The sequence below is a fragment of the Daphnia magna genome, linkage group LG10 (genome assembly GCF_020631705.1).
Source record: "Daphnia magna isolate NIES linkage group LG10, ASM2063170v1.1, whole genome shotgun sequence".
In the NCBI taxonomy this organism is placed as follows: domain Eukaryota; kingdom Metazoa; phylum Arthropoda; class Branchiopoda; order Diplostraca; family Daphniidae; genus Daphnia; species Daphnia magna.
The window spans coordinates 7,335,043-7,349,120 of NC_059191.1; the positions used below are offsets into that span (position 1 = coordinate 7,335,043).

Sequence of the window (14,078 nt, forward strand, 5' to 3'; positions counted from 1 at the left end):
AACAGAAACGGGTAAAACAAAAGCACATAAAAAGAACGTAAGAAAAAAACTGGATATTCTTTAAAACAGGAATAATAAGATTGATGACATAATGAAACTTTGTTCCGCCAAAACGAAAGAAAACAAAGAATCCCAATAATTTAACGCAAGCTGAATGGAATAATAAAGGGCTTTCAAATGACATCACGAGATAATGTTGACGATGGGCCGCTGCCCCGGGACGCTGAAAACAGGTGGATAGTATCCCATATTTTGCATCGGCATCATCATGGGCGAAGGATAAGGAAAGAGATTACTATTCATACCTCCGTATCCTCCACCTCCGCAACAGGGCATCGGCATGGGCATTGGATTCGAGTACGGATTCATTTGCGCATTTCCGGCCCCAAACTGGAAATTGGAATGACTCGAACGCATCATCCGGCGAAGTTTTTTGTCTGCAATCCAACAAAGAACTTGAGGAATCGCGAATGATTAAAGCTTTTCGAAATGCCAACACAAACCTGGATCAGTTGCGGTTCGATTGTCCATTAAATTGCAAGCCAGCGTGATGGAACCAATCTACAAGTACCGACCAATGAATATTACAACGATTGAGGTGAAAGTAGCCATTGCTCATTTTTACCTGCAATACAACCGAGATGCACAAAAAAGAGCCAGTGATGACAAGCAACATTGGTTGAATACAGAAGTTAGCCAAGTCGCAGAGCAGTTTCAAATCACGATCAAAGTTCTTGTTTTTGTTACGATTACTGGCTTTATCGTGAGCGACAAATATGAAAGCGGTTGTTGCCATTTCTGCCATGATGACCAGAACAAGTGCTGCAACGCTCTAGAACACAGAAAAAGAAAAATATGTCAAGATTTAAAAAACAAAAAAACAGTAAACAAGAATCCCACATAAATCTCTTACGAATTTCAGGCAACCGTCAATGCGAAATAGGCCACCACAAATGCCGACCAGTGACGAGAAGAAGATCAGTAGACCAGCAGCAGTACACACGTATAGGCTCGTCTGGACGAAGAAAAAGACTTGTTCAAAGTAGATTGGAATGTGGTCAGCTGTTAACGTATCGGCTGAATGGATGGCTGGCGGAACCGTAGACGCAGAAGACCTCTTATGAAGTCTATGTTTAAACAGATCTCGTCGGCCAACCAATTTACTGATAGAATCTAAGACGTTCGTCAAGTTGATAAAGCCCATAGAGCTGGGCGTTGTGGCAGACGTACTAAGGCTTTTTGTCGATGACCTTACGGACGATATCGTTGTATTCGTGGTAGATAAGGGTCGACTGGTAGTCGTGGTCATCGAAGATGATGGTGAAGCTCTCTCTGTTGAAACGGAAGAAGATAAACTGGTTGCCGTAAATAGTGTCGTCAATGGGGTGGCGGTCTGCATCGGAGACAAGAGAGACGCTGTCGTTGGATTAGTTATTGCTTTCATTAATGTCGAGGAAACTTGTTCTTGTGATGTTGTCTGGGATTCGGTGCCAAAGGATGCGTCCGTTGGAGGCATTGGTGAAGTAATGGCTGGACTTGCAACATTTAATGAAGTCATTGAAACTTCTCCAGCTGTGGATGTCTCTGATGTTGATGTTTTGACTGAAGGCCCTTCACTGGAGGTTGTTGAAATTAAGGAGAGCGTTGTTTTCGGTATCTCCGTAACCATTCGAGCTGGTGTTGTAGAAGCAATGGCTGTTCTTGTCGTAGCTGCAGACGTTATTTTTGTTGTAGCTGTAAGAATTGGTGTCTTTCCAGACGTTGGAGCCGATGTTGTTCTAGACGTTGAGGTCTGCGAGGCCTTGGAAGTTGTAGACGTGGCTACAGATACGACTGGTGTTGATTCAAGCCGAGTAGCCAGTGATGTTGTTGTGGGCGCTAGAATTGTAGAGGCTCTGGAAGTTTTCGATGGTGTCGTAGTTAATACTGTGGTAGTTTCGTTTGGTTTTACTGTAGATGTTATAGCGAAAGTTTGTCGGGATGTGGGAGATAAGGTGGTTGTTGTTGATGAAACTGCGTTTGCTGATGAAGATGTGCTAATCAAGGATGCAGAATATGACGAAGATTTTTCAGATGTCGAAATGGTCCAAGTCTTCGTTGACATTGTGAGTTGCTGTGTGGCAGGTGTGGATATTGAAATGCCGGGCCAGCTTGTCGCTGTAGTTGTAATTGCAAACGAGTTCGGCGATGCTTGAGTATCCGGGAAATCTAATTCCCCGATTGGCGATGATATCATCGACGAAATAATCGTACTCGTTTTGTTTTCTTGCTCGATTGATTTGCTAACTTTCTCTCTAAGTTGCGCTAGTCTTAACTCGTTTTCTAATTCCGCTATTCGATTTTTTAAAACCTGACCAAAGTCGATCGTCTCCTCCATCGTATTCATCAATGAAGTCGGTGTTACTACGCGACTAACAGTGGTGTTTCTGCTTGTAACTGACGATTTCGCCATCGTAGAACCTGTCGTCAAAGGGTCAATTGTTCCTGTCTGGGACAAGGCCACTCCTTTCGTGATATCCAGATTCTGCACTTCCAGAGAACTTGTTATTATCGTTCCGCTTTCAATTAAACTAGTAATGTTTGTTATGAACGTAACCGGAGAAACGGGCGTGTGCTGGTTGGTGGTGTTGCCTTTTTTGGGTGTAACCTAATTTAATAAGTGTGGAAGAACAAGCAGCATTAGATTTCAGAGTAACCTCCAACGACCAGCTAAACCTTACATATCGACTAACCCGGGGACGTCCTTTATTAGAACCACCAGACCGGGTTGTGTTTCGTCCATTTTTGTTGATGTTATTGCGTATATCGATGACATTTATGGCAGGTGCTGTTGTTGTCAAGTTGGATTCCAGCAGAGCAGCAACAATCACGTCATACGTTTCTGGCATCAACTTGACTTGATAAAGACACAATACTGAACACGTCACCCCCAGAAGCTACCAATAATAAAAATGATTTCAGAAATTGGGTTTTACGGTGGAATATGAATTCTTGACAATACACTTTTAAGGGTGAGGTAAGAAGTACAGGTGGGTGAGGGTGACATGCAGACGGTATGGGTAGGAATGTTTTTCTAGCATAACGACATCAGGTGAACAAAAAGAGAAATGTAAAATAATACCGACTCACTAGCACTGTAACATTGATGGCGAAAAGCAAAATCCGCTTGGCAGCAGATCCAGCACCGAATGTCACTCCTATTGTAGCAGTCATAGCAAACAGTAAATTCACATTACGTGTGACCTACTGTGGACGGCCTCTGTCATTTGACTGATACAGAGGTGGGAATATCTTTTATTAGAATCGCGCCATACTTTGCTGCTGTGTCAAATTGTTCCTTAAAATGAATTTGACGTCTACATTCCTTGAACAGGAATTTTTAGGTTTTTTTTTTGTTCGTTTGTTTGTTTGTTTTTTGTTTGTTTTTGTTTTTAATCTGTTAGAGATAGAGTGCCAAAATTAACTCCATAGACAGAGAAATCTTTCAAATTACGAAATATAACATCAAAATCCAGGAGACGAAGCATCGGACGTCAATCACACACAAGCCAAGATATTAAAAGTGTGCAATTAAAACCACGTATATTATTCATACAAAGAGCACGTAGGGAAACCAATTTTTTTTTATCCAATGGAAAAGAAGAAGTCAGTCGTAATTCGGATCAGGAATTAAAGCATTTATGATCTGTCGTGTGACGGGACCTTTCTCGGCGATTTCCATTAACTGTCGGTAACCATCACCCAACAGGGCAACATAATCGGCTGTAGTGGCTTCAATTTTCTATGAATAGATTTGATGGATATGTTTTTATGAGTGAGCAATCTAAATACTTCTTTTTAAATGAACGTAACCAATAAAAGCTCTACTACGTACTTCACATTCGGCTTCAGCTTCTCTCAACTCTTGTGCATATTTAGCCATCGTTGCCTGCAGGTCTTTCTCTTGTTTGTTCATTTGAACTTTCTGCTCAGCAAACCTGTAATGCGAATTGTTGATGTAATTTAACGCCGTTTTGCACTTCCTTTTCAGACGATTCAAAGTTTTATTTTTTTACCTTTGTCGTAGTGTTTCTAGTTCATATTGCTGGCGCATTTGAAGTGGGTCAGAACGTGGAGCAGCGGACAAATTCTCCAACTCAGCCAGTTGGGAAAGGTAAAGTCGTTCCTGAGCGAAAAAAGATTGCCATAAATGATAATGCTAATTGAGTTCATCAAGAAATGATGGGGAAAAAAATTACCATTTCATCGCGGTCAGCTTTCACCGTTTGCAGCTTTTCCTCCAGTCGGCTCTTAAGAAGCTCTGTATGCTTCAATTCCATCTGGGATCGATTGTGTGGGGTAGTATTAAGAAACTGAAAATACCGAACCGGAATCACGGTTAAATACCTTAAACTGAGATATTTCAGCTAATATCCGCTCTTTCTTCTCCGTCATGGCAATGCATCGGCTCTCAATGTCAGACAGGGTACTTATTTTGCCTTCCAAAAAGTTTTTGAGGGCTTCCTGTAAGAACAATTTTAGAATGTTATCAAGCATAAATGACTGACGGAAGAAAGTTACCTTAGGGTCCATGTCGGGTGCGATTGTCATTCCCATATCCATCAGATCAACATTCAGTTCACGATCAAACTTGACATCCTATAAACAAGAATTGTGTTAATGGAAATTACGTAAAAACATCAACTTTTCAACCTCACCTCGGCAGCAATATTGGCAAGCTGCATCTCACGTTTCTCAACTAGTTTCGCTACTTGTTCGCGCTGCTCAGTCACAGCAGCGAGATCTCTTGCATTGGCGGCGATTGCAGACTTTATGCGACGAGCCTCGTCAGCGCTGACTTTACAGTTCTTCGCGGCTATTAGGAGTTCGGCAATCTCTTTTTGCTCAACAGCAGTTTTCTCCTCTAAACATTTAGAATATGATATTTCTATATTAGAACTATCAGTGGAAATAGGTGATAGACACTTACTAATCTCCTCATGACGTTGAAGAAGATGTCTCTCTTCATTTTGAAGCTCTTTGCAGCGCTGTTGCAATTGCACCTCTTTTGCCGAGATCTCTTCCAGTCTACGTTCTTCTTTTTTCGCCTCAGCTTTTAGTTCCTACAGTATACTGCATTATGACCTAGAACCGAAATACTATGCCGACAACTAAAATGACTAACCTCGATTTGAGAGCTTTTCTTCTCAATAGCTTTATATTCTTCAATGATCACTGCTATTTGACGTTCAAGCAGTTCTGCACGCCCTTCTTCAATCTGATGTTTCTGTCCTACAAACAGCAGTGTTTAAACATTTGAAGCTCGCCATATTTTTAAATACAGAATTTACTGTAAAATGCACGGAATTCGTCCGCTAAATCAAAATTTAGATCGTTACACCAAGCGTTGTATGAATAAATCATGATTTTCAATTCTGCCTATTAAAGAAATAAAGAAAATCATTAAGCAAATTCTGATCAGTTTCAGAAAAATTACATTTTCTAAGGATTGATCTTCCTCTTCGAAAGTAATTGCTCGGACAAAGTCACATAGCCAACTGAGAAGGCCTGCAATTTGGGATGTCGAGTGTAGTGCACCGACTAGAGTATTTGAAAAACGAAAAATAATGCGAGCTTTAATTCATCTGTTACCAGAGAGCTGTTATCTAAACAGCTATACATACTAGACACCAGGGCAGATTTTGCCAAGGTTCCACAATAACCAAGCTCCTTCATATTCTTGATGAGATCATCTTCATTGAAACGTGGGGCTAATTGGTAATTTTGGTCGATGAAAAAGTATATGAACTAAAAAAAAAGTTGCTAATTTACACTGCATATACTACTTAGTTGTGCAAGAAATATTACATTGAAGTATTTTACAAAGGATTGCTTGTCTATCTTTTGGATCTCCTTGTGACTAACAGCTTCTGGGAAACCATTGTCATTTAGAAATTCTGCTATAGACTTTCCCATTTCCAACAAACAATTCTTGTCACTGAGGTTTCTTGTCTCTTTGAGATATGGTTTAGTAGTCATAGTTGTAGACATATTGCCACGACTGTAAAGAATTTAAAATTGTCTGGTGATGATAAAGAATTATTAGAAAAATGAATATTTCAATTACCTTTGAGGAGTGGTACCTCCCATTTGAGGTGTAGCAGCAATAAGGCGCAAAGCATTTCCAGTTTCTATACATTGACTATTGATTATTATTGAAAATAAAACAAAAATGTATCTGCTTACTTGATGGAGTCATGCCTATTGCCAAACTCTGCTCGGGTCTCTGTGCATAATTAGGTTTCACCTGTTTAAACCAAAATATGGCATTAAAAAACTATTGATTACAATCGATTATAAGAATTTTCATCAATTCATACCGCAGATGAACAAGATGGTCTAGGAATAGATGATGACCTTTTCTGAGAACTACAAATAGAGCTATTTGAATTGAAACCTGTCGAACAAAGCATAATTAACTTCATTTATTACCTAGCCATACTAGTCGAGAGACTAGTGGTTGTTTGTCTAACTCCCACTCCTGGCAGCGCACGTATGGGTAAAGTGTTGGATGAACGCCTTCCTTGGGAACGTCTCATCTTCAAATGGTAAATTGGAAAAATCCAAATAGAAGAAAATTCGGATTAAATGTAGAGAAAAATTTTAGCACAATACTGGAGACAAACGGTTGTGGCGTAAAAAATTGTGTTTCGATTTTTGAAATGATGTTTGACAAACAACTGCAACGTTGCCAGCTCGTGAGAACTATCCAAATATCTGATCATGAAATTCATTATTCATGATTCCTAAACCTGAATACTTGATTAAACCAGATTAAAATCAAATGACTATGATTAAACCATTAAACATTAATGCATTAACTAATAACCAGGATAACTACAACTACATTATAAAGAGTTGAATATGGGCTACGGGCATTCGGAAAATTTGCACGGCTATTATTACCTACTAAAAAAAGTGGAAGGCTCATATTCGGATGACCATGGGTCGGTGGGCAAGGTCAATGTATCATTTCGATTCGCTCTATCATCCTCGACGTCAAGCAAACAGCGCCCTGTAGGAAATACGTCACGCAAAACATGGCCGATTTTGTGACGTCATGTGGTGCACTGCACGGTGAAAATGGATAGAAAAATGCGCAACTCTTATCCATACATTGAAGGAATTGCGCTTAAAATGGCTTCCACACGATCTTATATAATATGACGTGCGTACGAACTAGCGTGACAGAACCATCTAGCGGTAAGATTTTTCATGGCACTCCTAACGAGATGTTCACTCATGTTTTTTATTGATTTATTTTTTCACGGCAGGTTTGGGTGTGGCGGAAACTAGAGCGTGTAGTAAGAAAATTTGGGGAAAATTGGGTTTATATTTCAAGAAATAACTTGAAAAGTAAAACTAGCTTCCGGAAATCATTTATTGGGGTGGTAAAGGATAAACCGCCGATTAAAATGAGACCTTAACGGATGAGGAGCGAACTCTAGTTCACTATCGGCAACGATTTTCGTTGTCATGATTTTTACATAAGAGCCGTGTAAAACACGGACGCGTTTTTAAGGGGGAAAAAAAGGAGGTGACCAGCTAAAAGTGGCTGTGAATTTCAAACTTTTAAGGTTATGTAAACAAAATTTATCCTGAATATAAATGAGGGAATAAATAACAAAGTTCATTTTTCAAAATTAATATTTTCTTGTATTTTAATAGTTTTAATCGAATCACAAAAACACGCATATTTTAAAAATTAAAATAAGTACACTAAATATTAATATTTTTCGGGAACTTTTTAACAGGGCATAGATAAAAGGGATATAAACACAGCTCATGTAAAAAACAACTTATTACAATTTGTTTGGGGTTCAACATACACTTTTTGCTAGCCCGACCGGACTATCTGGTTCAATGGTTGTCATGTCGATTTTGATGGGTAAGAGCCTGCCATCTTATACGCCATCTTATACGCCATCTTATACGCCATCTTATTGCCATGTATATACAGTAGGCTACGTACTGTATATAGACTTCTTACTGGCCAATTGAATTCGAGTGGGGATGTCGGATAACCTACAGAAACAACAACTATATACCAATACAAAGAAGCACTTGTTGGATAAGAACAGGGAGCAGGGGTAGTACCTCACGTTCATGTAAGACGAATACATGACAGCGATCATTCAAGCTTAAAAACGCTATGAAAAAATGTAACGTGATTGTTGCTTGGTGAAAATCGAGCCACTTAAAAATAATGAGAAAGAAAAACATTCATAAACCAAGAGTAGCAGGCTATAATGGTCAGCTCTATATTGTAGAGTCTATACCAAGAGAGGATATTCTTTAATTCATTCTTTCGAGATAAGTGGTTTTGTCTAGTGTGTTTTCATTTCAGCGGATCGATGCACAGAAGCTACTGAGCGTTGGCGTCTATCAGACATAAAAGAGTATTAGGCTATAAGTCGTTCAAAGATGGTTGCGCTGACGACATCATACTTATATAACATGTAAACGAAAAGTTCATAAAGTCTGAATTATTTTCCGTTGCACAAGAGGATAAAACTCCATAGGCTATACGTTTCATGACGGATTGTGTTAACGAAAGCTGGTGCAACAGATCGCAATAATGTTGTACAATAAAATAACCCAGTATACCTAAGGAATGATCAGAACGAAAAAAAAAAAAACTTCACTGGAATTGACATAATTCCCTCTCCCCCGGGAGGAATACAGAAAAGTAATTCAGGAGGAGAATTTTCTTTTCATTGATTGCAATATATTCGCATGTATACGTAAGCGGCTTTCCGATGGAAAAGAATTGTCTATGCTGTTAGACCCAGGTAACCTTTGGCCTTTGGAATTCAATATATCTGCGTTCATTTTTATTGTAAGGTAGTCTAATTTATTACATTTTTTTATCAAAATGAAATTCTTGCCAAGCAATTAATTTCCTATAGACCCTACCTACACGTTAAAAATAAAAATTCAGTGCGACTAATTTTCATGTTTCGTGAACGAAGCGACGGAATAACACAAACGCGCTAAAACCAGCAATTGACTCTGACAAGCCATCATTCACTTATGGTTTTATAAAGCTTCAGTTCACTGTTCGGGCAAACTATCTGAATGTGCCAAACATTTATTTTTTTAACTGCGATATAGACCCTACAATATATGTTACAGTTTTCGGGTTTCTGCGGAGTTAAATTTATTATTTTTTTAAAGATAGAAGTTTGATACAGCTTAACAAGGTTTTAGCAACTTGCAACTTCAGCGAGAACATCAGCAAAAATCCATGGTTCGAGAAATCTTCAATTGGCCTGCGCATGGCAGTATTGTTTGTGTTATAGCGTACAAGACCAACTTGTTGGAGGCTATCAGTGTCAGTTGAATTAAGAGCCTTGAGTATCAAAAGACAACGGTTGTTCGTTAGAAGATGAACTTTTCAAGCGAAGCTACAAGAAATGTATCGTTACAGATCAGTTTAGACGTTCCAATGAACATTCGACCTATGTCATTAACGCAACAAAGTTACCGGTATGTCATCATTGTTGTTGGAGCTTTGATCAATTCCCTTGTTGTGTTGGTGATACGTTACTCTCGTCAGCTCCACTATCCTCGTCACGTGTACTGGGGAGCAATTTCATTAATCAACCAATGCTACCTGGTTCAATCAATTTTGGAAATAGTGGCCATCGTAGATCACAATCGTGGGGCATGTCAAGCTTTCGTACTCAACGCCGGAGTGTATTACACAATTATGTTGACATTCCTTGCCCTCGCAGCTCTTGATCGTTATTTGGCTATAGCGCGATATGAGTGGTACAAGAGGAAAGTCACTAATCGAGCCACCATTTATTTTTTACTCTTCGTTTATGTCGTAACACACATGGCGATCATCAGCCCATTCTGGACTGGCTTTAAAACTATAAAAAATTGTGCAGTAAACGTCACTCATATGCACTGTGTCATGATTTACGACTTACTATTGGGCGTCCTCTGCGTGGTTTTGCACCTTATGATATTCATTCGATCACGGGAAGCCACTCGTCAATATCCAAACTTTCACGGAGCTCCAGTAGCGCTTCGATTCCATCAAACAGCTCTCACGAACGTTACTCCTGGTAAGGAATACTATAGAGCCTATGAACGTACCAACATGTTGTTTTCAATGATTGTCGTTTCATTTGTGGAACAAATATAAGCGACCGGTGAACAGGTTCATGCCAATTCAACCCGTAATAATCGACCTTCGCGTCAGGTTGGTCAACTTGCCGAATCCGAAGCGAACGCAGTAGAGACACCGTGTTTTCCGTGGTTGTATAATCGTCCGAGATTCAACCGACTAGAAATTCGTGCTGCCTTTAGTATGTCGATCAATGTTTTGCCGGTTTGGCTGTGTACTTTTCCCGTCACCGTGAACACTATCTTCATCTATTGGTGCATTCGTCTTGAAACAAGTTGCCCGATTGTCTTCCGACTCAATCCGTATCTCTGTGATTTATTCCTCTTCCACACTGTTTATAACCCTTTGATGTATACGCTCACCAGTACGGAATTCAAGCGAGCCGTGATGCATTTGAAACAGAAACTAAAATGTAATCGATGCAACTAACAAATATAGGAGTTGTCAATGGGGGAAAATATACGGTAGATACGGTTTATGATTTTAACAAAGTTTGACGGATGGCCATTATGTTTTGGAAACTAAATTGTTCTCTATAATCATAGAAGAAGTGCAATGAAGTTGGGTAAACGGCAAGATCTGTCCAACGATACAGTGGCTCCAACCTACTGATATTTTTGTAACAACTCGTTTACTTAACCCAGTTGTACCACACTGATGTCCCCGTCCTTCGGAAACACAAACAATTACGATGCCGAGATAAATTTACGAATCACAAATAATCTACATGACATCATACTGTGCCTGTATTTTTGCACGGTATTTTTTTTTTTTTTTTTTTTTTTTTTTTTTTTTTTTTTTTTTTTTTTTTTTTTTTTTTTTTTTTTTTTTTTTTTTTTTTTTTTTTTTTTTTTTTTTTTTTTTTTTTTTTTTTTTTTTTTTTTTTTTTCCCAACGCGCAGTCATACACAGTACATCATAGTCTACTCAGTAATTGATGGAACTGGCCGCTTAATTATTTACTTAGCTTGTGTCCGAAATAACAGCCACAAAAAACATTGGTTTGTATTTATAAACCAACTTGTCACTGTCAAACAACTATTCTTGGTCCATGTTGCTGAATGATGTCTGCTGTGTAGGGTATACATTGAAGCATTAGCAAAACGAGCCTTTTCAATGGTTCTGGATGATCTTCAGGGATAGGCTTTTTTTGGTGACTTTATGAAAAGAGACTAAAGATGGTGAATTATGCGTCAGTCACAAACATTCAGAACGCCACTAAATAGTAAAAGAAAACCAAGATGGGAAACTTCATAAGGCAGTGTACCTTTTATGCATTTGGTATAGACTACACATCCTCACTGGTAAATCCTTTCTCCATGTGATGGTTAGAAATTTAACAAATTTAAACCAGTTGATAAGAATTGCATGCTATACTATAGGGCGCTAGAGAATTAAGTAGACCACCTATAACCGCAGAAAAAACCTTAACCTCAACTGTCTTCAAAGCCGAAACATTGTTTGAAGGTGACTACAATGGTTATCGGGAATTGGCTTAGTTTTGGTATTTTTCTCATTTCAGAACAGGCCAAGATGCGTCTGCTGCATTTCTTTATACGAAGTCACTAACTAGCGACAAAATTCAGTTATAAGTAGAAAATATCATGGAAGGGCATAGAGTTCATTGAACACTATAAAGTTGTTCTGTAAGAATCATATGCCTATATCATTAATAAGTTCGCTTGAGCTGCAGCCAATTTTCGTCAGCCGTGGCAACTGGATTTTAAATTCTATAGAAGGATTGGAAGGTTTCAACAACAAAAAAATCGTTTAAGCTTTGTTAAAGTAGATATTATCTGTTAAGACAACTTTAAGGTTTTCACTGAAGCTCCAACTGGTTTTTGTCGGAGCATTACTAATTGTTTGTTGGATTTCTATACAGAGAAAACCAAGATCACCAGTCTTATTCTCCATACACAGGAATGCAATTTGTTCTGCAAAACTTTTTCGGTTACGATCATTATACGATCACTGACAGGTGAGGTGAATTATTACCTTTGGCCAGGCTTTTTGGACAAGACCCGATTCATTCTGTATAGTTCTCACTTGTTACAGGTACACATTCCTGGTATCTTAGGTGCCAATTAGAATTAGAGAACACCATGTAATACTTACCGCTCAGTGGTTTAGTCGTACAACTACAAATAGCAAAACTGTTTGCAGAATTGGTCAAAAGATATTATGACCTGATAGTTTTGGGCTTCACAAGCCAACTGACGACATCTGTTATTCCATTTTCTTATCGACGGTCTGGCTCTAGAAATCACCCGATCACGCACATGATGGCACTATAGGGACTATTCCATAAAGAAATAAACAAATCTGAGCAACGGGGGGTGATTGTAGCGCAATGCGCATGTCACAACATTCAGCACATTTCCACCAAAATGTTTCGTCGTTAAAGTGTATCATCTTTCCGGAGTATTCACCATTTGATCCCATAAGGTGATCACGCATAAACGCGGGACAGCAATTCGTTTACAAAATGAATTATTCCGTAGTGTCGAAGAATTTATCCTCATTGGCTATTTTGGATTTCCCAATAAATGCGCGACCTTTGTCGATAGCGCAACAAAGTTATCGGTACGTTATCTTCGTTGTCGGAACTTCTGACCAATTTACTGGCTGCGGTAGGAATCTTTTATTCTCGACAACTGCACTATCCGCGTCACGTGTTTTGGGTTGCGATTTCATTGGCTAACCAGTTCCAGCTTTTGCAGGCCATTCTAGAAGTAATTTCGATCGTGGGTAGCGATCCCGTCATATGTCAAATTGTCGTCCTTAACGCCGGCGTGTTTTACACAATTATTTTGACATTCCTCACTCTGGCGGCATTTGATCGCTACTTGGCAATCGCACGCTACGAGTGGTACAAGAAGAAAGTCACCAATAAAAACACCATTTATCTTTTAGCTTTTGGTGGCCTCGTAACGTATGTAACAGCTACCAGTCCGTTTTGGACTGGCTTTAAAAGTATTAAGAACTGCGCAGTTAACGTCACCCACGTACATTGCGTCATGATTTACGATTTAATGTTGGGGGTGCTCTGCGTTGTGTTGCACGTCATGATTTTCGTTCGATCGCGAGAAGCCTCCAACCAACATTCCAACTTTCTTCAACCTTCAATTGCACTTCGATTTTTTCCAACACCTTCTACAAATATTATTTCCGGTAAGTGCACGCTGTTTTTGCTGATTGAGCAATAAATCTGTGATTGGAGAAACTTGATCACTGATTTTTGCATTGATATTCTTTAAAATCCGACAAGGAGCCGAGCAGGGAGTACAACAGCCTGTTGATCAAGTCAATCCAGTTATAACAACACGCCTTGATCAAATGACTGACTTGAATATAAATGGAACATATGTTAACTGTTTTTCATGGCTTGACAATAAAAAAAAGCTCAACCGTTTAGAAATTCGGGCCGCTTTGAACATGTCGGTCAACGTTTTACCAGTTTGGCTTTGTACCTTTCCCGTCACGTTAAATGCCATAATTCTCTATTGGTGCATTCGTCTTGAAAAGAATTGCTCAATTAATTTCCAGATCAACCCTTACCTAAATGATTTTTTCCTGTTTCATACAATCTATAATCCTCTTATGTACATGCTAACCAGTACGGAATTCAAAAGGGCATTGGTTCGCATAAAACAGAAAGTTAAATGTAAATAAACCAAGCCTAAACCCCCTGTATATTGTTTTCGTTATAAAGGAATGTACTTCCTGGCTCGACTCCGATTGAATTCTAACAAAATAACAAATATTTTGAGCTGCTTTGAAACTATAAGCTACGACAAAGAAGGGATTTTCTTCTATGCCTTCATGGCTGATTGAAAAAAAAATTTTATACCTACGCACCTAGACCTATATACATATTTCATGAACGAGAGCCATTTAGTGAT

At 38.9% G+C, this 14,078-nt stretch overlaps 4 protein-coding genes across 10 annotated transcripts; 2 read left to right on the plus strand and 2 right to left on the minus strand.

Moving 5' to 3' along the window:
• Positions 1 to 38: 38 nt before the first annotated feature.
• LOC116932077 (putative GPI-anchored protein pfl2) lies at positions 39 to 3,294 on the minus strand. 6 transcript variants are annotated; one of them, XM_032939802.2, is made up of 7 exons: positions 3,130 to 3,294; positions 2,721 to 2,936; positions 1,905 to 2,647; positions 914 to 1,811; positions 626 to 832; positions 504 to 561; positions 39 to 437 (listed from the first exon to the last, which is right to left on the minus strand). In XM_032939802.2, exons 1-7 carry the CDS (start codon positions 3,211 to 3,213, stop codon positions 184 to 186), a joined length of 2,460 nt encoding a protein of 819 aa, XP_032795693.2. In that variant the 5' UTR covers positions 3,214 to 3,294; the 3' UTR covers positions 39 to 183. The 6 variants fall into 6 exon arrangements, with proteins under 6 accessions (XP_032795693.2, XP_032795692.2, XP_032795691.2 ...); XM_032939801.2 differs by having other exon boundaries at positions 914 to 2,524; positions 2,597 to 2,647; positions 2,733 to 2,936; positions 3,130 to 3,292; XM_032939800.2 differs by having other exon boundaries at positions 914 to 2,524; positions 2,597 to 2,647; positions 3,130 to 3,292.
• Positions 3,295 to 3,565: 271 nt separating this feature from the next.
• LOC116932080 (kinetochore protein NDC80 homolog) lies at positions 3,566 to 6,807 on the minus strand. Of its 2 annotated transcripts, none has more exons than XM_032939804.2 (17): positions 6,472 to 6,807; positions 6,360 to 6,420; positions 6,226 to 6,286; positions 6,107 to 6,170; positions 5,848 to 6,040; positions 5,664 to 5,787; positions 5,477 to 5,580; positions 5,331 to 5,418; positions 5,165 to 5,271; positions 4,970 to 5,102; positions 4,698 to 4,903; positions 4,561 to 4,638; positions 4,387 to 4,503; positions 4,239 to 4,319; positions 4,056 to 4,165; positions 3,875 to 3,977; positions 3,566 to 3,781 (listed from the first exon to the last, which is right to left on the minus strand). In XM_032939804.2, the coding sequence occupies exons 1-17, from the start codon at positions 6,576 to 6,578 to the stop codon at positions 3,647 to 3,649; spliced, it is 1,872 nt and encodes a 623-aa protein (XP_032795695.2). In that variant the 5' UTR covers positions 6,579 to 6,807; the 3' UTR covers positions 3,566 to 3,646. The 2 variants fall into 2 exon arrangements, with proteins under 2 accessions (XP_032795695.2, XP_032795696.2); XM_032939805.2 differs by having other exon boundaries at positions 6,360 to 6,408; positions 6,472 to 6,806.
• Positions 6,808 to 9,399: 2,592 nt separating this feature from the next.
• Positions 9,400 to 10,677, plus strand: LOC116932082 (5-hydroxytryptamine receptor 1F). The gene is made up of 2 exons (XM_032939806.2): positions 9,400 to 10,115; positions 10,197 to 10,677. Exons 1-2 carry the CDS (start codon positions 9,428 to 9,430, stop codon positions 10,604 to 10,606), a joined length of 1,098 nt encoding a protein of 365 aa, XP_032795697.2. The 5' UTR covers positions 9,400 to 9,427; the 3' UTR covers positions 10,607 to 10,677.
• Positions 10,678 to 12,624: 1,947 nt separating this feature from the next.
• On the plus strand, positions 12,625 to 13,869 carry LOC116932091 (5-hydroxytryptamine receptor 1F). Its single transcript, XM_032939819.2, is given in 3 exon segments — positions 12,625 to 12,784; positions 12,786 to 13,347; positions 13,445 to 13,869. Coding segments are annotated over 3 exon segments (1,089 nt in total). The 5' UTR covers positions 12,625 to 12,661; the 3' UTR covers positions 13,849 to 13,869.
• Positions 13,870 to 14,078: the final 209 nt, after the last annotated feature.